Source organism: Daktulosphaira vitifoliae, unplaced genomic scaffold (assembly GCF_025091365.1).
Source record: "Daktulosphaira vitifoliae isolate Bord-2020 unplaced genomic scaffold, ASM2509136v1 Scaffold_5, whole genome shotgun sequence".
In the NCBI taxonomy this organism is placed as follows: Eukaryota; Metazoa; Arthropoda; class Insecta; order Hemiptera; family Phylloxeridae; genus Daktulosphaira; species Daktulosphaira vitifoliae.
In genome coordinates this window covers 11,792,814-11,818,731 of record NW_026099576.1, presented here as the reverse complement: position 1 = coordinate 11,818,731, position 25,918 = coordinate 11,792,814, and the positions used below count along the sequence as shown (strand labels likewise).

At 25.6% G+C, this 25,918-nt stretch overlaps 1 protein-coding gene and 1 long non-coding RNA gene across 4 annotated transcripts; one reads left to right on the top strand and one right to left on the bottom strand.

The window, feature by feature from the left end:
• The first annotated feature begins 299 nt into the window (after positions 1-299).
• LOC126906647 (uncharacterized) lies at positions 300-4,693 on the top strand. The gene is made up of 3 exons (XR_007704297.1): positions 300-446; positions 1,862-1,955; positions 2,969-4,693. It is a non-coding gene; the product is annotated as an uncharacterized LOC126906647 (long non-coding RNA).
• LOC126906628 (hexokinase type 2) lies at positions 4,494-17,969 on the bottom strand. 3 transcript variants are annotated; one of them, XM_050687309.1, is made up of 9 exons: positions 17,641-17,969; positions 7,655-7,817; positions 7,447-7,589; positions 7,157-7,375; positions 6,891-6,999; positions 5,311-5,500; positions 5,102-5,257; positions 4,764-5,037; positions 4,494-4,705 (listed from the first exon to the last, which is right to left on the bottom strand). In XM_050687309.1, exons 1-9 carry the CDS (start codon positions 17,740-17,742, stop codon positions 4,598-4,600), a joined length of 1,464 nt encoding a protein of 487 aa, XP_050543266.1. In that variant the 5' UTR covers positions 17,743-17,969; the 3' UTR covers positions 4,494-4,597. The 3 variants fall into 3 exon arrangements, with proteins under 3 accessions (XP_050543266.1, XP_050543267.1, XP_050543268.1); XM_050687310.1 differs by lacking the exon at positions 6,891-6,999 and adding an exon at positions 6,158-6,257 and having other exon boundaries at positions 17,641-17,968; XM_050687311.1 differs by lacking the exon at positions 17,641-17,969 and adding an exon at positions 11,731-12,057.
• Positions 17,970-25,918: the final 7,949 nt, after the last annotated feature.

The window sequence follows — 25,918 nt, the reverse complement described above, 5'->3', positions numbered from 1 at the left end:
CAATAGATTCCAAGAAAATGAGTGTCTTATTTAACAAAAATAAAATTTGTATTTATTTATCACAAAGTAATTAATAAAAAAGAAAAATTAATTATGCCATATGAGTACTTAAGATACATACACATGGAAATAATAAAATAATAAATAAGAGTACTGAAGTTATAATAGATCATGCGATTTGTAGCGTTTGCACTATCGTCAGTACCGACAGTCTTGTTTGGCTTATCACCTTTAAAATGTATAAATCCAACCCCACCCAACTATGCCGTAATGTTTTAGTGTTTTGTTGTAAATATATAGTCATTATCGAGTAATGAATTAGGACGTTTGATATTAGTTACGTTATAACAAGCGTTGAGCGCAGTGTATAATTGGAGAATTTATGATCAAATGAATCCACCTTGCGTAGAACACAAAATAACATTTCTTCCAACTAATTCTTCCAGGTAACAGATCTTTATTGTTACTCAATCAGTAACTGTTACTGTTATTTTGTCCCATCAGTAGTAGTAACTTTTGTTACCCACTTACGAGTTTTGTTAAAAAAATTTGTTGGAATAAATGTTAAATGTTACTAAAATGTATTGGATCAAAATTTGTTCGAAGTATATAAGTATTTAATAATCATTTAAGATCATTTAATGATTTAAAAAAAAAACAAATAGATCGTGAAACAAAATATAAATGAAATTGAATTAATTCGGAACAAATAATATATTTTAAAACAAAATAATAGCAGAAAAAATGTCAAAATTATATGGGACATTGTTTTCTGAAAATATTTGTTTCAACAAACATACCTGTTATATAGGTATAGATCCGTATTTGTCCCAGTATTTAATAGCCAAAACACCAGATTTCTGTTAAAATATATTCTGACAGATATTTGGTGTAAAATATATTTTACATCAGTTTATGAATGGCACTTATATTATAAATTTACTAATATTTCCTTCTTTTGTTGTTTACTTTTTTTTATATTATTAATCAATTGAAAAACATTTTATTTATCATAAAAATGTTTTTATTTTATTATTAGGGATAGGAAAATGATGCACTATAAACTTACAGTAGTGGCATTAAAAATACCAATTACCAATATTTCTGTGAAAAAATGTATTTTAACCATTAAAATGCTATTAAATAATGTCTTTAAATGAATAAGTTCAACTGAAAATAATTTGTATGGAAAAAAAACTTATTAATGAACACATTTTTTATATTCATAAAAATGAATTCTTGGAACACCTAAATACAATTTAATGTCTATGTAGAACAATAAATTCAAAACTATTTTATTCTATTATAGGTAATTGTTTATTATATAAATTAATATAAATACAAAATAACATAGGTTAATTTTTTTTTATGTAGCTTTTTTCACTAGTTAAAAGTATTTTAATATTGAAATAATTTTTGTATCATTCTAAAACAAAAATTCATTAAAAAAACTTAATCATTTAAATATAATTTAAGAGATAGATCCATTAACGTCTTTATGGTTGCACTAAACTACTAAGGTCTTTCTCAAATTTCAAACAGAAATGATTTGCAATTTTCAGTTAATAAAGATTTAAATGTTGAAAATGATCTCTCGTCGTCCACTTATGTTATAGAAACAAATTTTAAATTCCATTTTTTTTTTTAACCGTTTCATTTTCAGCTGTACGGCTTTTTCGATTTTATTTTATTAAACCAAAATTATTTTTATTGACTTACAATGTCTTGTTAATCAGATGACAGTCTATTTTAGCAAAACGTAAAATAGCATTAGATAAAGTACTGAAATTTGATTTTATAAATGTTAAATTACACTCCAGATTATTATATTTCATTATATCATGGACTTTTTCTATTGCAGTAACGTCATCATTGTCTAATTACATAACAACACGTTTAATAAAAATGTTTTCAACAATAAATCGCCGCTACCTCTGTTCCATGTACCCTACCTTGTAAGTATGGAGATAAAAGAATATTTGGTGCAATATTTCAAAAAAATTGTATTCGAGAAATGGCTTTTAAAAATAATTTTTCATACCTAAAATCAGTTTATCAACCTTTGGAAACTAATCTAATTTCTTCATGTACAATATGCAATGAGTGAGTTTCACGAGTAATATGTTCCATTTTGGGATTAAATATTTTAAGAGATTTACCAGCTTTTAACGTATATGACGCTGCATTCGATAATAATAACAAAATATTTTCTCGTTCAATTTCTTCGGACATAACATTAATAGCGACTTGTTAAATATTCAACATATTGTAACGTAATTAGCTTTATTCAAAACTTCCGAGATTAAAAGAAATCTGGGGAATCGATTTCTAAGATGCCAATTGTAATGTTTAATACATAACAACCAGGTATATCCGTAGTATCATTTATGGTTACCCATATTTTCTATTATAATCCATATGCTTTTATATTATGTATTTTATTTGTATACTTCTCCAAAAATTATTGAAAAGACGGTTGATATAATTTAAAAAATGGTATATTTAAATATAATATATAATAAAGCCTTGCAAAGATCGTCATTGAAAGTTCATGTTGTCAATGGGCCGATTAATAAAGTACGAGTTGTAGATGTTTTTTATTCTATACCTATAATATGTTTACCATGTACAACATATTGATTAACAGTAAATTGTTTTCAGAAAATTTTAATTCTTTGAACTTTCTAAACACAAGAAAGCAAAATAACAATTAGAATGCTAAAAAACATTATTAAATTCCTTTATAATGTAATTGAACTTAAAATTATTTGTTTTAAATTTCTATCAGTCCTATTAAAAAAAATATTTTGTATAAGAACCTAGATAATAGCATAAAAAAAATAGTTTTAATTTACTTTTATTTAAATCATACTTTTTTTCAATGAGTATTTGCTTCAAAACGTTAAATTATTAATAGATGGATAAAATATTTATTAGAAAAACTATACTCTGGGTATATTATTTGTAGGAACAAATGATTAATGAGCAGATAAATTGTCAATTGGAATAAGAAATTTGTGGAACAAAAAGTAGCGATCTTCATTATGTATACAAACTGTAGCGGCTTAGTTATAAACAAAATACTAGTAACAGTTTTTTAATATTAACCACTCAATTTCTCTCAAAATAATAATGTTAAGAAAATTATTTTTGGTATTTTTTAATTTATCCTTTATAATATAAAAAGGTATTAATTTTTTTTTTTTATGACAACACATACTTAAATATTTTATAAAATAAAAAATAATCTAATTAAGAATAAAACAACTTTTGACCCATTAATTTGGAAGTTATGAACATTTTAAAATATAAAATGTGTGGATATTGTAATTTGTAATTTAACATCTTTACATTAAAAACTAGTAGTTGTATTTAATTTCTTAAAGAAATATTGTCATACTTTTTATATTATTTTAAGTTTAAATTTACATTATTGGGACTGTTATTATGGAATCCTATCTTTATTCAAACTCATATTTGGCAGGGAACAGAGGCGTATTAGGTAAGGGGAATTTTTTAGAAGGGTTCAAAGTATTGTAACTATATGTAAGATGATAGCATATATTATAATTTAGAAAATTTAATTAAAAAATTATTTTTGATGTAACTTAAATAGATTGTATGTATAACATAATTTAGTATAAAAACCATGCAATATTTTATAGTTAAACTTTATTTTCAATTTTTTTTTAGGTTCAACAATATAATTTTATTTTTTAATTATATAATGTATTTCTTTTTTATGTTATAACAACAAATCTATATAATACAGAGCTACTTCCATTATAATTAAATATTAGTGTTAACATTTATAATATTTTTTAATAAATAAGTACATCTATATAAATAGAACCTATTATTATTATTGTAGATCAAATTAATGTTCTTTTCATTTAGTTTATATTTATTCATATAAACACATTTTAAATCAGGTCCATGGCTCAAAAAGTTTTAATAATAACATAAATAATGGTAGTTTGTTATTTATAATTATAAATAAAATGGTTATTAGAAAATATTAATTAACCTAAAATTTTTATTTAACAACTTCTTATTATCAAGGAAACCTGTCTAACCCTCGATGGGTGAAGAAAAATCAATACACAACTATTAATTATACATATACATAATAAATATAAGCATATACTGGGCTTTATCACTATTATTGTCATAGATACATAACACCCGAATTGTATAAATCAAATACATAACATATATTTTGTAGATTTTTCATATAAAACTAAAATATATAGATAAATAATTTTTTTTAAATATATATAAATATATTAATTTAATAGTATAAAAAATTATAATGGATATATTTAGTGCCAATCTGATGTAAGTAAAAATTTATATATGATCTATTATCTAAAACATTTAACAACGAACAATCAGGATTTAACACTCAAAAACTTTACAACAAACAAAATGTTTATTATAAAGATTAAAAAAACGTCTAAGACTCATAGAGTTAGCACCAAACATTTTTCATAAAAAAAAAAAAAATATATATATATAAATCAAATATGCTAAAAATATGTTTTATGCACTTAGAGCATTTTTGGTAACAATAACTTCACTATCCAGCTGTTGCTTATTATACTGCTGAATGTCCGTTAATTTTTGGTGACTCATCTCTGACAGCTACAGCAGCCACCAATGCAGCTCCACGGCCACTACCATCTTCTGACAACATCATGTCAAACTAAAAAAATATATATTTATGTATAAAGTAAAATAAAATTATTGAAAACTTAGCTTACATTAATGTCTGGATTGGTTAATTGTTTAGTTTTTTCAACCATGAGTTTGTGGAAGTATGGATGGAATCTGTAAACTGAACCATCAACTCCAATTGTAACAGATTTTTCATTCATTTTGTTGAGAAGAACAGCCAAACCAGCAGATACTAAGTGTGCAGATCTTCTTGATACACACTCACAAATGTATCGCACATTTGCACAGTCAACTAAAGATGGATCACTAATACCCATCTCATTAAGAACTTTTAATGTTTCCCTATAATTTGCTTTATCACTAAAAAATAGTTAAATGACAGTTTTTATTATTTAACAAATAAATTATTAACCTTATATTTTACCTTTCAATATCTGAAATAAATGAAGTTCCAAATGCACCTCTGGTTTTCATTTGTTCAGAAATTCTACCTTCAAATAATTTATTTTGCCTGGCTAAATCTACAATTATTAATCGTACAATCTCACCCATGTACATGCCTCCAGTCATTTTTTCAAATCTAAAATATTTAAAGTTATTAATTAACAAATCAAAATCAATACATTTTCTTACCTTTGACATCCAGGATTTAAAGATACTTCATCAATTTCTCTATCATATTGTGTACGTATGGAATCTAATTTACCATCATCACCAAATGCACCCCATTCAGTATTGATGATAACATGTGGTTTTGATTTATCACCATCAAAAAGTTCTGAATTTTCGACTTTTTCAACATAACATGCATTGCACCCAGTTCCTGAATACAATAAAATTTATATTATATATTAAGAATAAATTGTACTTCTCAAAGCACATAAAAAAACATGCTACATTCATAATTTTTATTTAGGTTTTAATTATTCATTCTGAATGACTAAAGCATAATTAGCAATTAGAAATAATACAATAATATTAGGATAAATATAATTAATATTATTAAAGCTGCATAAAGCTCTACATTCAAAACAATACAAATGTAAAATTATTTTTATTTTTTTTGTAACTGATTGTAAAAAAATATTAATAATGGTGAACTAAAATACTTAAAATTTAAGTAACAATATTTTAAAATATTTTTGTTATAGGTTACAGTTTGTTAAAGCATAAAAAATAAATAACTTTTACAAATTAAAAAGTATCTTAATCTAATTGTTTAATAATTTATTTTAATAACGTTCATATATTATTGGTTACATAATTTATTAATATGGGATTCCTCATTCCAGTTAATTATAATACTTTTACTTATTTAAAGTAAATCAATAATAATTATAGCCATTATATTTTAAAGTTTATTAATATTTAATACAAAAGAAAAAATAACAAGTCTTTTAAGATTTTTCAAATATACTACAGACAATTTCTACTTCAAAAAGTTTATTTTAAATTAAAAAAACTCATTTTTCTAACATACCAACAATAACTCCAACTTTGGTGTTAGGATTCTTCCATGCACATGACATAAGTGTACCAGTTGTATCATTCAATATTCCACAAACATCAATTTCAACATCCTAGTTACCATTGAAACAAACCTTTTGTAATACTAACACATAGCTTTCTTATTTTATAAAATAGGACTGAACTTTTGAAGAAGTATCAACATATAAAACAAAATTTATGCATTCGAATTGTAAGAAAATTTACATAAGTTTTAAAATAATCAAATTAACAATTGTTTCAAAATTTCTTAATTTAACTAATAATAGTTTAAATGCAAATTTTAAAAACAAAAATAATTTGTTTTATAATAATAAAAATTTTAAAATTCATTTCAAGTTAAAATCATATATAATTTAAATATAAAAATCCAATGATTATTTTAACAATTGTGATTCATAGGTAAATGTTCACATGTCAATATTTGTTTACATTTTATATATACAATGTTTAAAATACTGAACAAATTTGAAGACTGACAGATTTTTTATTGACAGACACAACACAATATTCATGCTTAATATTAAGCATTATTAATATTTGGACATCACAAATTAAAACATGAAATCATATATTTGTACGTCATCAGGTATATACAATTTACAAAGATGATAAGCAGACCTGGACATAATTTTTACTTAACCAGATTATGTAATGATTTGAAATGGTCTGATAAATTTCGTATTATAATGCAGTAAGAAACTTACCAACTATTAAACCTACAAAACAGTTCTTGGAATAAATTGTTTTGTAAGCACAACTCATAAGAGTTCCAGTTGCATCATTCAATACTGCAGTTACTTGAAGATTCAGTCCCTACGATATTAACATTAATGGACTATGATCTTTAAAATGTTGATACTTTTATTCAATATTATTTATAAGGATATTGATATTATATTAACTCATTGATATAGGTAAGTGATTAATGATTTTAATTTATTTATTTAATTAACAATAGGTATAATTTTACCTTCCTCCTTTTAATAGCCTCTTTCAAAAGTCTCACAACATCTTCATTTACAACACCAGAGCAATTAAATCCTTTAGTCCAGCTATTAAGATAGCCTTTGGTAAGCCCAACTTGTCTAAGTGGAAAGCTAAATGTAAATCCTAATGGTAGGGCTTTAGAATTGTCTACTTTATGCTTTTTTACAAATTCCGCAAGACATTTAGCTATGTGATCAAATAACTACAAAAAGCAAATTATAATATTATGAGTTATCAATCATAAAAAAATCAAAAAAACATATGTATATTTACCTCAGTTCCTTTGCCTATCTGGATAGCTTCAGGAACTTTAAAAATTTCAGAGTCCATGTGGAAATAATTGTTTTCACCTAACTCAATTAAAAGAACACGGAAATTGGTTCCGCCCAAATCTAAAGCTAAGAATTTTCCTCTTTCTGAAATACAAAATATAAATTAAAATATAGTAAAATTAACTAATATAAGTATATATAAAAATTACCAGAGCCATTTGGAAGATCCTGTACATAAGTGATGTAGCATTTGACTATAGAGCTTGGATTTGTACGTTTACCCAGTCCATTATTAATTGCTTCATTCAAGTCTTTCATGATGGTTGTCAATTGGTCATTTGAAAGAAGAAGTGGCTTGCAATCTTCTTTGATCTAAAATAGAATTGATTAATGAGATAAATGACAAATTCAAGTAAAATAGAAAACATTATAATAATAATTTTTCTTCAAAAATATAAATATGAGCAATATAATTTTACATAACAATATATTTTCATTGAAGCGACATCAATAATATATTCATATGATATAATAGAGAAATAGTGTGCTCAAGTCAGTAACGTGGCAGTACTTGATGTGCACTATTTCGGAAATAAATAAAATAAAAATAATACTGATCTTTAAATAAATATTATATAAAAATAGTTGCCTTGACTTAAAGAAATTTTTTTAATTTCTTATTTATAAATGGCGATTCAATATTTATTAGTTTAATGTTAAAATAAAATGCTTATTTAAAAGATGCATTATTTTAAAAAAAAAGTAGGAGCAATATTAAAATATAATAATTTTTTTTATTATTCAATCCTGAAATTGGTTTGTCAATCATTTCAGAACATTTCTTTAATCTCTAGTAGTCCCCACCAAGGGGTCTGAACTAGGACTATTTTACCTCCGGAACATTTTACTTGAGAAAATGTGATGTTATTGCTATTTTTCAGGATGGTATATATAATGGTCTCCCTTTGTCTTTCAAAAATAATGACAACAAATATTAATTAATAATCATAATTAAAATATCTCCTAAAAACATAGTTCAATGTTGGGAGCCAAATAGCTATGGTTCTTTAATATAAAAAATATTTAAGAACCCTAGCGATTGACGAGTAGAGTAGTGAGGCAAAACCGACATTGATAATCAGGCTTGTTACGTTTTAAACAGTGCGTATTTAGAAATTCAAAATTTGCATTGGTCTTATGAGACATTTTAAACGGTTTACTTAAGTTTTAAACATGTTTTTTAAAAACCTACTGATAATATCTCATTACAGTGACAAATATAAATATATATATAGAGTGTCCAAAGATGTTCTAAACATTTTAAATAACTTTTGAATGCGAAAATATATTTTGCGTTACTTTTTTTAAAATAACTTTTATAATTTTGAACTATGTTAAAACATATTTTTTATTATTTTTCTCTAATTAAAAAAAAAAAATAGAATTTTTTCGAAATTTTAAAATAATTATTTTTTTCCTACTTTTACAAAAAATTTGATTGGTCAATAAGAACTTTCGAATAAGTACTAATTGAGTTACAAATAGATAAATACATAGAGTGGGTATGCAGTTCAGATAAAAGGCACATCTAATTTGTGGATTGTATATTTATAAGTATACAATTTAAAAAAAATGTTTATGATCATTTGATATCGTAATTAATTAAAACATAAAAAAACTAAATTAGATTTGAAATTTTGTCACGATATCGTAGTGAATTATCAATATTTTTGACAAACCCTAAACAATGTACAATACTATTAATGAAGGGATTTTGATAGATACCAATATGCTTTTAATTAAACATTATTAATTTAAAACATTTGAACACAGTTAAGGTTTTTGTAGCATAGACTTAAGAAAGACGTTAATTCTGGAGGCAATAAAATCTTTTTTTAAGTTACATTCCTAGTTTTAAATATAAATGTATTTTATATAAGTTTTTTTCAATATAATTGGAATTAAAATAGATCTTATTATTATCATTATAATACACAACCCCTTTAAATAAATTTTTAATGATATTTGTTCTGTAATTTATTCGAAACATTTTAGCACCGATTATGTTGTAAATGTTTAACAATTTCGATAATTCTAATTTATAATGTAAGCAAAAATAGAATAAAAAAAATTTGCAATTCCATATTATTATGTTTCATAACAAATATTAATAAATGTTTTGTTAGTCACCGACTAAGGATGAGGGCTAGTGAAAGCGAAGCCCCTCGGTTGATGAGTTAGCCTCCCAAAAATTATATATTGTTATATAAAGTAAATTTTAGGATGAGTGAAGAAACATTTTATTCTAGTTGCACTTATAAGAATACATAGTTTATAATTTAATAAATTAATAAAAACAATAGCAAGTTATAATAATTAATAAAAAAAGGATTTTATTAAATGAACTATTTTTACTAAGTGGTCATTAACAGCTGATACCTCCTCCATATTGAATACTGTATAATGAAAAATTCGAATACTTTTAATAACTTTAAGATTAATGATAACTTATTATATTATAATTAAAAAAAATCTCCAAAAACCAGTGTTAGTTTGATCGAATATAGAATATAATCGCGCCTAATTCAAAATCTGTATATCTGTATTTTATTTATAAAGTTAAAGAAAAAAAACATGAATTGAAAAACGCATTTTACTTCATATAAAAATTTTAAAGTTTACTGCATCATTAATTTATTATTAGTTGATTGATATTAGGAAACACACATTAAAAAAAATTATTGATCCATAAAAACGAACACTTTTTTCATTAGTTTTTTAATTAATGTATAAAGGCTGAAATTTTAGCCTTCATACACTAATTAAGAGTTCTTAAGAAATAGTACACTATATATATATATATATAAAAAAAAAAAAATAACTTCTTTTAGTTATTAATATTGAAATGGAAAATAAATGTTACGATTATGAACTAAATATGCCTACTATATTGAAATGTTAATTGCAAAATATGAGAACAGTTATGCTTTAGTAAAATTTAACAGACAGTGGACAGTTGATAGTCTTTCTGTGTAGAGTTATGAAAAACCATTAAAAATTAATTTAATACATTTTACTAACGTAATATGACATTTTTTGATTTATTAAGATGTGTTCAAATTAGAACTACCTTAAAAAATGTGTATTGTTTCTTATAGTTATTTAAATAAATATTATTTATAGTATTGATATTTATAATATTAATGAGTAAGTTCTATTTCGATCCCAAATTATTACACTATAAAAATGTAAATGTTTTATTAAATTGTTATTAGAATAAGTAAGAAAAAATAATCAATTAGTAAACAAAATTTAAAATGTATGTATTCATAATTTTTGAAAATTTTTATCGATAAACGAGTGCATGCAATGATTAATTTATGTTAGATGGAAGAAACTATTACACAGTTATAGAATAGCTATCATTAAATTTTGTGCAACCCGTTCATTTTATTTTAAATGCAAAATGCAACCAGGACACTAAATTCGAAGCGTGGAAGAAAAAAAATATTAAAACCGGATTGTAAAAAAAAAGTTTTGAAAACACGATAAAATAACTTCTTGAAGGAGTTATCGAAAATAAATTTTGCAAATAACAAATTTACTTTTTTTGGAGGGGAGAAAGGGCTTATTGACGTTATTTAACTAAAAAATTAAAAATGTAAATGTAATTCTTCTAAATATCCAAAGTAATTTAATTAAAAACCTTTCTGCGTTTATGTCAATATGTATAAAATAAAATAAGGTAATATGTTAAGCAATTTTAAACAAAGGTCGAATAATTATAATTTAGAAAGTCAAATGTTAGAAAGAAAAGACGAACGATATCATACAGCGAAACTGAAAATTGATATTTAACAGAACATTTGTATTCATTTTGAATAATGTAATACTTATGCATATTTGACTTTGACATTGGTGTGTACACCCGATGAATAAACAGCTGTGTAAATTAATTTATGGCAGCAGAAAAACTTAGTTTCAATTTTAACCCGTTTATAATACTGTATTGCAAATGTTCAGTTTTTGCATTATATTTTTAAACAACCCCGAAAATAGATAGAAGGAAATATTAACAACAGGGCGGAGTTCAGAGTATTATTTGACTCAATAAAGTTCTACAATACACCGCTGGGGTACAATTGACGTTCCATATCTTTCACCCCTGCCTAACCTCCTTGCCATTTAAGCCATTATACCTACTTGGCGAATTATAGACAGGGTCTATAATTTTCAAAATGAAATCGTTTAAGTCAGAATGATTTTAAAATGGACAAGTACTTACAGTAACTCTAACAGGATTTGATGCCCCGGTGAATATTCCAAACAGAGAGCGCAGTAACGGTTCTATCAATATACACATTATTATCAGTTATTATAGTGGTCCGGCGAAATTGAGGTAGATAAAAGAGATTAGCGTTAAACTGATACAAAGGTGGTATTAATTTAAAAAATGTTAACTGAGATATTAAAGATTTTTTTTTAGATAACAGTTGAAAAAAAAAAAAGAGGTAACAATATAAAGTAAAACTATTTTGTTTAAATTCGACGGACGGTAACACACGCGGGCACAGAAAATAAAACGACGGTAACAGCGATAATGCTGGGGGGGTCGGCCTGTGACTGGCGGGCCAACAGCCGCCCGACAAACGTAGAGGAAAATATTTCTATATGTATTTTGTATCGCGCCGTCTGCTGGCCCCCGCGCGCATTCGATCGTATGTTCGCGCATGTGTATGCACGTTGAGTGTTGTACGATGCGAAGACACCCGCTGGCACATTCCCCCCGATCACCGTTTGCCACGTTTCCCATTCACCCTTCTTGTGCTCACCACCACCACTACCGCCATTCATTCGAGCCAAACGGGTCACCGGCGTCAGTGGCGGAGCAAAACGTATTACACGGACACCAAATATCGGCGTGCGCGTGACCGCCTATCGACCGAAAGTCGTTTTACTGCTACCGCCGCCGTTATTACTACTAGCAGGGTAGACATTCACCTCACCTCACCCACGTAAATGGTGTGACGTACTTCTTTGGGCTAAAAAAGTTTTTTTTGTACATCGTACTATTTTTAAACTTTTGATAATTAAGTGAAAATATTAAACCAGACTTGTGCTTCAGTTGACCACTAAAGAATTTCAAGATCTATAATACAAACATGTGTATCCATAAAATTAAATAAAAGCGCAAAGTAATTTACTCGAGTCCCGAAACGATTATCTTGGCGAAAGAAGCCCATTGAATGTTTTATTAAAGAAAGTATACGATAACCGGCACAATATTGAAAATGAGTTTGGAAAAACCCACACGGCGCGTGTAAAACGATGATTGCGAATTTTCTAAATTGTCATTTACGCCTATTATGTATTTCTTTTAAAATTAATTGTTTTTCAATACGAACGTAGGTCCCCCCGCTGTATGTCGAACCCCACTTCTATTCGCATTGAATGTCAAACTAAGAAAAAATGTATTTTATTTATTCTGTAGCAAATATCTAACGAAATAGAAACATAATTCAATCATTATGATATTACGTTACAACCATAAGGTGTGCTTCAGGCACTCATCATCTACTGACATAACCGGATTGTTTATTTTTAATGTTCCTCGGTGTAAAAATAGCCAAAGTTGAATATTAAAAAACGGTAAAACGAGTTAGGTTTACAAAGGTTTCGCCATAGAATCGAAAGGGTACAAATTATTTTTGTAATCGAGCTTAAAGTAACTATCTATTAATATATTAAATTTACTTTATAGTTTTAAAGATATGATTTGAATTATAAAGCAATGACCAATTTGTTTATTTTTCAACTAACTGTTGGCCGAAATAACCACGTGTATCTGCAGAACGTTTATTAGTATGATCCATCAATTAGGTATTTCACTAACTATAATATCTTTGATTTTCGGTGTTAAGTTCTAAATTGGGTATTAAGTGTTTATTTTCTAACGTAATTTAAACGCTTAATTAAAGTGGATACTGTTATTAACTATATTTTTTTAACTCTATGAGTAATTCAATAATTATTTCTGTAAAAATTAAACGAACATATAATTTGTTTGATACAAATCAATTTAACTAAAATGTTCTAAAACCTCTGTTAAATTCAAAGTCTTTACAAATAAAATTGCACTGAATCATATATAGCTCTCATTCAAATCAACCACAAATCATAAATTACAAATAACCCGTTATTTTCATTACCGATTGACTACAGAAAGTGATTTAAGTAATATCACATACCCATATAGTATAGGTTTTATTAAGTGGACCAGAATAGTTCGCATGTTATAGTGTTACTCATATATAAAGAATATACAGTTTCCTATAGAGTTGAATCGGATTAAGTTCAACGAGTAGTGTTTCCTTCAAATATTTCTCAAGTTAAATGTCGTCAAATGCGGTTATAGTTTTTTAAAGCTTATACTACTAATATCTATGACCTCTAGGAAAATAGTAACTATTTTGTACTACTTTTATATTACTAAGAGTTCAAAACATGTTCAATCATGCAGTGCGTTATCGAATCCAATACCAGCTTTACTAGCCAACACTATATGTAAGCGTTCATAACTTTTCCATCCACCAAACATTCCTCGACACCCTCTTATGCCGTTGTCATGTAAAATACAATACGAAATCAACATAAAAATTCAGAAATCAATCGCGCGCAAACATAATGCATAAATAATACAAATGATTGTTCATATTTATTGCATGAATTAGGCGAAAGCAATTGAGTGGCTCACATTTTTTCTCACCACTACAGATAAAAAAAACTATTCGGTTGTTATTATTTTTGTTGACACGGCAAATTTGACCTTGTATTACATTTTTAACGATTACCCTTTTGTCAACGGCTGAACGCCTGACCTTTCAAAACGTTTTCATTCAACGTTACTACTAGTGATGGGAAATATTGAATAGAACTATTCGATAGTTACACAATATATTCGAGTAGTTTTTTAAATATTTGATAGTTGATGCTAAAAATAAACTATTCGGTTGTATAAACACAATTCGAATAGTTATTTCATAGTTTAAAATATTCGAAAATACCCATCACTAGTTACTACTAAATAGCATTATTGCACAAAATTCTCAGATAAAAAAAAATTATTACTAGTAAAAAATTCATTAGGTTTAAGAATCGTGCGAAAAGATAATACGGCATTTATATGCGTCATCATATGTAAACGCATCAAATTAGCTAATGAGGTACGTGATGATATTAATGGTACAATAGAAATAATAGTTATATTTTATGTCTTTTGGTTTGTTATCATAAACACCAACGTTAAACTTTATTTTTTTAATGTTCACTGACATTATAATTAACTTATCACACACGTTAATAAAATATTTATTAAATATTTTACCCCCATAGCGAATAATCAGTAAATAATTATTTAAACATAATACATATTAATATGCCTTCATCAAACTTATTTTGTAAATTTAACAAAAACTTTAGTTTGTTTAATAGAAAACGTGTAAAGAGAATAGGTCAGCGAAGTACTACAAATTGAGTTAAATTTACAGTATTGTTGATTTTTACTTTTTCGAATTTTAAATGATAAAATAATACTAACCCTCAATGTTAATCAAATATTACACTAGAGACTATTGTAAAAAACGTAATTGAAACTACGACTTAAAAAATTAATATGAACGGTTTTGCATAAAAATTTCTAGATTATTATTTTTTTACATGTAACGTGTGTGTCCCAGCCTAGCCAGAGGTGGCCATGACGGCGTTTGTGTGAAGGAATGTGGCGTCGAATTCTTTTCGGTCCTCATTCGTTCTCCAGTATAGTTAACACACGTACCACGTTTTATTTCTTTATATCAGTTTGTTACCTATTCAATTTTTTTTTTAATTTTGCAACATCCCGGCTACAATGTTGTTACTATGCGTTAGATTAGGGCATCAACTCGAACGTAGCAAAATATCTTCTCAGAAGGGAATGCGTGTTCAGCCTTGAACAACGACCGGTTGAGGCACTCCGATTCATTATTAAAATAATAATAATTTCTTCGCCGTGCATTCTATACGATTCCCGACAGATTGCATAACACATTATTATTATTATAACAATCCATTGAAAACTCCCGCCGCCCGATGTTTTTGTTTTGTCTTAAAATTTTTTCTTAGAGCCCAAAATGTGTTGGAACGGTTATTGTACGTATTATTTTTTGCAACGGTAAAGAGAAGAACTGACGATATGTCGTATGTGCGAAAACAGGTCGAAGGTCATTGTTCCAACTGACGGAAACGCATTCAGAAATCGTTTGAAGCCTATCCATTACATCCGTACACTTTTCCGGTCACTAACCAGTCATTTTTGGTTAAAATTAATCATTTTTTATCGACATACCACAATAATTAAAATAGAAATACTTTAATTTGTTAACGAACGGGATACACGAGCCATAAGCCGTTTTCGTTTATAAATTATACACAATATAGTCGGTTGGTAATTCATTTGAATTTTCGTCGACCGACTAAAAAACCTAAGCGCAATTTACATATGTAATTGACATTCTTAAACCGAATATTGAAATTAGCGAATCCTCACCATGGTACTTTATGGTTTCTCAATACTACTAATGAATATTCATGTACTTAGTTGTGTTAACCTTCAATACTATCAATTATCATGAATGAAAAATAATATACACTTAGTCTTCTACGGTGTCATTTGAAAATTTATTAGCAAGCGTTGAAGAAAAGAAAGTTTTGTTGACTATTAATGACACGTTTGTGAATGATTAATCTCACAGCTATTTTAACCGACAACTTCGTTTTAAACGTAGTTTTATAATAAATATATATATGTATCGATAAATATTTTGATAATGTCAATTTATTATTGATTATGTATATATTTTTTATTATCTAATTGACCTACACCTATTTGCACTCAAACGTCCCAAACCAGCTTAAAAGCGAGTTTGACTTATCTTATCATTTACGTTGCTTTAAACAAAAACCTTATTAGTGATATCTTTCAAGAGTAATACAGGAAAGTAGTAAGCATGGCGAGTAGAACAAGGACCATAAATTGTGCAGAAGTTTCTTAGAAAAACTCCATTTCAATATAGTTATGACTAGTTTTATAAAAAATCTCATTGTAGAGAAACCTAAAGCTGTTTTCCCTCGTTCGTCAATAAAAAAGAAAAAATAGAAAGTTTCACAACACAGATATTATGGTATTTCAATTCATTATTTTTTTTTATTCAAAATTATTCAATGTAGAAGATATAAACTGAGGTTTAAAAAACTGGAAAAGTATTGCAAAGGTTGTTACAATGTCACGAGATTCGTTGATATTTCATGATCGATTTCAATATAGCAATGGCTCTGCATTACCTCTGCAGCTTACCAGTGTCCTCATGTAATCAATACGGTCTAACTTTACCACCGGTCGATATCTCCATAGTGTAGAAAGCCGCATATGAATAAAATAACCGAGTGGCAAAATGACAAACACAGAATTGGACGATTGGAGTACACAATGCCCTTGAAACACATTTATTTGAGTAACGAAATGGCGGAAGCACCTTGAACGGCAGGTGAATTTATAGTGTTCCGGTATGTGCGATGGGGGTGCTTGAGATTATACTAATAGCATATCACCTACTGCACTGTCGAAAAAACTTAAAAAAAAAATTCGATTTCGATAAAAATATAAACGAAAATCAATAACAAACGAGTAGAAAAACATAAATTATAAACCTCATTAATGAAGTTGTATTATGACCACTTCACACGTAAACATACAGCACTATTAATAATTAAATTAACCACTTAATGGTAAGTAGAGTACACAAGAAAAATGACGATTTGGGTTTACTTGCGGTTATTGTTATCTTATACCGAAAAAAATAGAAAATGACAATGGAATGTTAATACATGAATATCTATGATACGAATAACTCATAAAACAAGAAATATATGTCTACGGGGAATTTCCTGTTTTAGTTTTCTGTTCGGAAATGTTTATGAACAGGTATATTCAATGGGCTATATTGTTCACCATTTGAATTTCTATTATTTTAAGGTGTACACAGTTATTTTTTTTTTTAATGCTACTAGGTATTATTACTGGTAAATTAAGACCCTGGTATCCGATAAGAGACAATTTTAACGTCTAAATAATAGTAATGATAACTATTAAAACAATTACCTCGTTGGTGACAATTTCGGTATCAAACTCGAACCCCTCTGATAGATTAAGTTCGCTGAACGCCGGCCGGAGTTGGCTCATCATTTCTGGCTTGGTCCTCATGATGGATATTTTATACCCGTCGAGAGATTTGCGTCAAAGTAAAAAAAAAAGAGCTGTTACTTTTGGAAAAATGTAAAAACCCGACGTCGGTTGTACACCAGTGTGGATTTTTAGATTCTTTCAACTAGTTCTTTTTTTTTTTTTGAACGCGCGTGCTTAATGCACAAAGGTTTTTGATGTGCGTTTACGGAATCAGACGATTTCACAGAGACAGTTACCGGCCGGTGCGACGCCTTATATTAAATCCGCTTACGAATTGTCCTCCCTACTACTTACAAACTGATTACAACTGTTCAACAGTAATGTTATACTACGGTACCGCAATTGTTGAGTTACTCAGCTGTTGGTAGGGGAAGATTGGGAATTGATAGCGATGACTTGGTGTGTGTGCTAAGCGTTTGAGATGTAATAAAATATTTACTTATTTATTATTCGAAATTTGTATGATGACTAGTATACCATTTTGGTAATGTAGTTTTTAAAAATAGGACCAAATAACAGATGGTATTTGTTAATTATGAATTAATGCATGTCCACGTGATCTTTTCTTGTGCGTAGTTATCAATAAACAAACCTTTGAAATCATTATACAGTAAATTCGTACAAAAATCACACGTACAATACTCTTAATGTAGTTTTAAAAAAATCGTATACAAAAACACTCTTATGCAACTTGTTTTGAAAGTTCAATACATAATTATGGTCAATATTAAATACAATTCGGTTAACAATTTTGTAAATATGATTTTCTGCTTTAGATTAGAAACATTCAGTGTTTTCAGATTTCTCTACTTAAAAAATACTTGGTCAGTATTGTGTTTTCTTTTTGCATGACTAATATTCTACCTTGTTTTGAAATAATCGTTGAGATTCAAATTTCTTTTTTACTTTTGTTTTTAGCTTTTGTCATTTGAACATAGGTCAATCGATTATTACCTTAATTTTCACTATTGTTATAAAAATTGTTTAATTTATTACTTTTAATTGTATTTTATTAATATTTTTATATTAACAAGTCCATAATTGTTTAAAATTAAAAAAATTCAAAATATACATCTAGTAATCGAAAAAAGATACATTTTAGTAAATTATAAACAACATTATAAAATATAAATTATTATTTTAGTAACTTTATTTTTGGTTTTAAACAAAAAAAATTTTTTTTTATATTACAATTTACAGACTTCTATGGTGATTACTTCTCATTCTCTTTAATATGGATTTTCTAATAAAGGTTTATGATCTATAATTGTAATATTAATGAAATTACACAATAAAAAAAATTAAAAAGCTTAATTTGTTTGATTTAAAAAAATTGCCAATTTTTAAATATATCATGGCAATTGCGAACACTGTTTGCCTATACTAAAATAATTATTTTATTACTTAAATTATTTTAATTCAAACATTGAATATCCATTTGTTCTTATTTTATAAATGTGTATTGATTATTTTATAATAAACTTCCAATTTTTTTAGATTTATTATAATTATACAATTATAACACTAGTTGCTCGTCTCAAATTTTCTTATTTTTAAGACATTTGTGGATTTCAAACATTTTTAGAAGAATATGGGGGTTTAATTAAAATTATATTTATTACAAAGTCATTTTTAATATTTTTTTAAATTCATTACTCATGTTGTAAATTTTTTTTTTTTACATTTTGAACAGTCATTTTTACTTAAACTTTAAATACATTATTATTACAGAAGGATTTATGAAGAGTGCTTTGAAACTATATGACCATTGCTTAGCTTCACAAAAATAGTCACATCTCTTCTCTTTTTATTCTAGTAACATTAATAAAATAGCACCCAAAAATCTTAAATCCGCCACTGATTATTTTAACTACATTCTATAGTTTAAATATGATTTATAATTATTAGGCGTACACGACTAATGACATATCAAACAATACACAAGTTATGTTAATATAATTGTAGGGGATTTTATAGTTTAATTGGATAGCTTATAATAAGAATTACTAAAATATTATTCATGTTCTCTAAGTAATTTTACTTTATTTATATATTAAAAAAAATATAATAAACTACTCTAAATATGATCTTTATAACACTTATACTACCTTATAATATTATTAAATAATATTCTTAGATAAATTAAAAAAAAAAAATTTTCTTTATTTTTTGTTAAACGTATGTAAAAAATATATTAGATTTTTTGTCAATAATTCTTAAATTGCAAAATAATAATGTGTCTGTTAGTCAGTATGAGGAATTTGTGTAAACATCTCATTAGTTGGTATTATTAATTTTTTAAAAAATATCTTAAATGAAAGATAGAAGTGATGTATTATTATGCGAATTTCTCATTTTATATTTGTTCGTTTAAGTTCAAGGTTATAAATATTTTTTGCCAACTCTGACAAAATCATGTAACAAAATAGATATTATTAAAAACAATTTTGCCCTTGAGTATCACCTTATAAAACTATAGTGAAATTTTTTGAAAAAACATGTTTATTTTTATAATTACAATAGTTGTAATTTGCACATTGTATATTCAATATGTAATTTTCTTAACAGACCTAGTATACTTTATGAATATTGGTTATTGTGAATAATAGTAAATTTTCATTATCTTTGCTTAGTATTAAGGCGTAAAACAATAAAAACAAATAAAACACATACTGAAAGTTCTACTGTTTACTTTATTTAAATAGTGCCTTGTTATTTATGCCGTTTTATGAACAGATACATATTTTGTGTAAAATTTTAATACTATAAAATATTTGTACATCTTGTTCTATTCGTTAATAATTTTATAAAACATACACTTGACATTAAAATATATACAGTTTAATATGAGCGCAATATTGATATAGTTAAAAGTCATAAATGTTTTTGGTACCACAAAGTTGTTGTTGGTTAATTTTTTGAAGTTATGTTAGGTGTTGCCCATAAAATGTTTCTAAAATATTTCCGATTATTTATGACAAATGATATCATGTTTGATATCTATTTTGAAAAATAATGTACGACACGTCACCGTATTAATTTATTTAAGACAAAAAAAAATTATTTGTTTTTAGTGTAAAGAATAATGAGTTGAATAAAATAAAAAGTATTAATTCTAATAATGTTGATAAGAGGATAAAATAATACTTTTCTCATTATAAAGAATTTATAAGTTTAAAATATATATATATATATATGAAAATAAAAAATTAGCTCTACGATTCTAATTCCAAGGTTATATTTGGACAGCTGCAGTTACTTTCTAAACGAGTGTCAATAATTTCTTAATAAATAGTATCAATTAGGGAACAGAATCGTTCACCTAGCCAATATTTCATTAAAAAAGATGATGCAGTAATTTACTATGTCATCTTTTAATGGTGATTGTCTACAAAATATTTATGTCTGATCTATTTAGTGTTAATGAATTAATTTGCAAACATACAAAGATGCTATATATGTATAAAAACTGTAGTCATACATCTTACAAAAAAAGGGATGAATAATTTTAAATTCTCAAGAAGAGGCAAACATTTTTTTTTTAATTACTACCAATTTTTTAAATTCCTGAACAAAATTTTTATAATACACAAAAATGAATTTCATTAATTTTTGTTCTCATTAAAGTTAATTTAAATTCATTATAAAAAGATTAGTGTTTCATAATTTTTTTGTGTAATATTAATAAACTATCAAAACTTGAAATTGAATATACAGGTGAGCCAGTTAAACTTTATGCTCATTAAATTCATATTAGTTTTACACAGTTTTAAAGAGAAATAATTTTTCTTTCGTTAAAGATATGTGTTCTTTTTTATAGTAAAACCTTAACAAAGTATTAAAAATGTTATATATATATATATATATGAACCATTTTTAATGTAATATTCGTAGTTATATTGTGTATCATGTGTGAAAATTATAAAAATTTCAATCTTTTTTTTTATTTTTTAAATAATATTATTCGCTAAGTCGACAGTATGCGTGTAAAATTTTTATTGCATTTCAAATGTGTTTATTAATAAATGTATTACATTGTATCATAGTAATGCCAAATAGAATCCTATTACGTGTTGGTTACTGTCTTAGCTTTGTAGTAAACAGCTAAGGCGATGAAATCTGATTTTGAAAATTTTAAATATTTAATTATATACAGTAAAAAAAATCATTAAAAATGGTCGAATTGAAACAAAAAATATATTAAAAATAATCACTAAAAACGTTTTTTTTTACGAATCGCAATCTACAAATAGTCCACTCATCATCTCATCACTCCATTTTAACTGATATTTTTCTTCCATTGATGGTACATTTTGGTGGAACCTTTCATTATGTTGTTCATTTACATTACCTAAATTAGAATTAAAATTTATTTAATAGAAATGTAAATATTGTAATTTTTTGATTCAAAACAAAAATTTTGAAACTTACCTTTTGAGACAATTAAAATATTTTTTTTCAGTAAGTTACAGTAATATTTTAAGCGACCAGTATGGATTTTCAAAAATATAATAAGTTATACAACATAATGCCTAACATATTGTGAAAAATTAGCAGGTCAAATTATGTTGAATGATAAAAATCTAGAATCTTCGTAAGCAAAATATTTTTACATAGATTGGAATCGTTTATTATACTTATCAATAGTAATTATGCTGAACGTACAATTAAATTGAAATAATAAACAGTGATTGTAATATGTAATAGGTAATATGATCGATCACAATTAATAATTACAATATTGTATTGATTCCTATAAAATAAAAATTATTTTTAGTTAAATACAAAATAGCCATATTTGATATTTGCTTTATAAACTTCATATCGTTACTACCATTAGCAGCAATTATTAATTAATATTTTATGAGGCTATCGAATTATTTTATGACCATGTATAAGGCATTATAAAAATGCATTTATAAATATTTTTTTCAATTATACTTTGTTGTATTGGTTCCTAATTTTTTGCGTAAAAATTCATTGCCGTGAAAATACAAGTACTATATAAATGTAGCACTTACTTTTTTTTACATATAATTGTTATTTGCTATGACATAGTAAATTTATTTTTGTTTAATATTAATAAATTACAAACGCGCATATTGGGCTTTAGGATTACAGATGTATGAACGAAGATGGATTAATGTTATTAAAATCATTTGTTATAGAGCGCATTAAATAAAAAATAATTAAATTTATTTTGAGACGAATTTTCTTTTACACCCAGTTAAGACTACCTAATGTGAGCTTTAAATTTTACGATATAGAATATTATAATACTTTGATAATTAGTTAAACTTTGTTCAGTCAAACAATTTACATTTATTTTGTATTTTTCCAAATATATACTCGATGGTGAATTATTTAACCCGCATTTCATTTAATTAAACCTTATCAACAAATAGTGACTCACATTAGGAAATATTATGTTGTATCCTACTACTAATATTTTGTAAATATTTGTCATATTCTTATTTAAAAAAAACGAATAAATACCTTCATTATAAAACTTCATAATACTTATTTGTACGTTAAAACTACATTTATAGGATATAAGTGTTAATCAACTTATTATAATTTATAATTTACTAAAATAATAAAACGTGATATGTATGCATCTAAATCTGAAAACAATTGATGCAATTCACGTGTTTAATTAACGTGATGGCTTATGGCTAAAATCACGTGTTCTAATTTTTGGGGAATAATAAATATATATATATATATATATATATATATATATTACGTTGTTATATATAATTCTTGTTTGTTACATTGTTTTATAAAAAAATAGAAATTTCATTTATAGTCAAAACTCAGTGACGTAGCAAAGATTTTTTAATTAGGTAGTGGTATGATCAGAAAAATCACTCATTGATCCTTATTGGAGACATTTATTTTTGTGCATTACTTCATCGTAATTATCACAGACTTAGTTCCTGCGCATCTAATTATCGATTGAATAAAATTCTAAAACAATAAATTAATAATATTAATAGAATTATATGTATGATGATTGCTAAGATACTAATGCAAGTATTAAATACTACTAAAATAAACTTAATTTATTTGATGTCCGAAAATCTTTTAACTCTGATTTCACCTACCATTTTAATATTTTTAGTAACTATTGATTTTATATTTAACGGTGAGTTATTTGGTTGCATAATAATAAAAATCAATAAAATTCAAAATGTATACAAATATGACAGCTATTGTCTTAAATAAAGGTAAAATAAACCAGTTTGTGTGAAGTAACTCAAAATATTAGTACAATTTTTAGGTAAAAATTACTATTAGTAATATTTAGTTTTCATGCGCTGTTTAAATTTATTTATGACTAAGTGCACAACTGCGAAATTACACAAGTTCAAGCTTATTGATATAAAAATATTTTATTTCATTATTTGAATTAAAATTTTATGTGTAATTGGTTTATATGCTCTAAGAACCTATTCTTTATACATGAATTTCAGAGAGTAATTTTCAGTAAGTTTCAAGGGCAGCGACGTCATATCAATTATTTTATATCGCTTGAACTTTTAAAAGGTCCCCTTACTCACGCCATTTTTTTATTAATGACATTTTTTTTGCTAATAATTACCATATTTTGAATAAAAAAATACCGAAATTATCATGAACAATTGGAGGTCTGTGTGGCTCAAATTTTCAAGTTCTAGACCAAATCATTTTGACAAATTAAAAGAATATTAGACCGAACTGTTATATGAAATAAAAATTAGACCGGATTGAACCGGACTATTTAATAAAAAAATTTATTTTAACCAATTGGAATAATAAATAACCGTACTAAAATCTATAAAAATCGAAAATAAACTTGTTTAAATAAAGCCCAATTGAAATCCACTAAAACTATACATATTAAAAAAACTCTTGAGATAATACATTTATAGACATTTTTTTAATATTTAGTCTTAAATTTAAAACAAAATTAATTAATATTTGAAATTATTATTCACAAAAATATCTAAACGCTTATCCGGAAATAAATTTATCTGTAAAATAATGTAATTATAAGATTCTCTATTAATCATTATGAAAAAAATTAATCTTTAATTATTATTCATTATTTTATTAAAGAAAACAATATTAAATAAAATATAATTATATGTATATTTTTTTCTTTATTAAAATTAAACAAATTATAAATATTAAATAATATTTTATTATTTTATTATATTATTAGTTTAAGTAATTATAATCTTATTTTATTAAAAATAAACAGGGACTAATGTAATGAAGCTTAATATCGGTATTGTTTAGAATTTTTCATACTTTATTTAATTTTTTTCAGCATTACATCATAGTCCTATAAAATTTATTACATTTAATGTAATAATGTTTACACGAGAATAATTCTTTAAAAACACGGTTTGAATCGAATCTAAATTAAAATATTATGTTTTTTAAAAGTTCCATAAAAGTAATTTTTACATGTCTAAACATAATAATAGTCAATAAAATTTACCATTTTATCCAAAATTTACTTCATATATCTTAATATAATAATTTACAACTGTTTTGTAAGAAAAAAAAATTTAAATTGTGTATATTTTAAACAATTCAGTTTAAATGTATTAATTTTTAGTTATCGTAGAACGTTTACAATTAGAAACCAATTTGAACATTTACAGTAAAAATCCTAACTTTTTTTATTATTTCACGTGGATGTTTTTACTGTAATCAACGATGTACTATAGTTTTTGCATAATAATCCACAATTAAATATACAATATTACATTGTTTTATAAAGTAAACTATTTTTTTCAATTTAAGGACAGACCTGAACCGGACCAATTCATTTTTCAAAAGATCGCTTTAGAATGTTTTACTATGATGTGTTTTTTTTGTGTCTGTTACCACTTTGACTCAGCTCTCACCGAACCGATTTCTTTCAACTATACGTCAAAAGATCACAAATCGTATCTAGTCGAAGACATTACCCTCAAAAATTGAAAAAATTTCCCTCGTTTCCCGTAAATGGGGGAAACCTTCAAAAAAATTACAAATTTAAAAATCGCTAATTTTGGACATTTTTCAATTTTTTTACTTAACTGCCATTAACTTTTTTAAAAATAAACATATCAATATAATTCTTTTAGCTTCGATGCGAAGCTGAGAAGGTATTGGTTTTACTAAGATGTGTTTTTTTTTTTTTTTTTTTTTTTTTTTT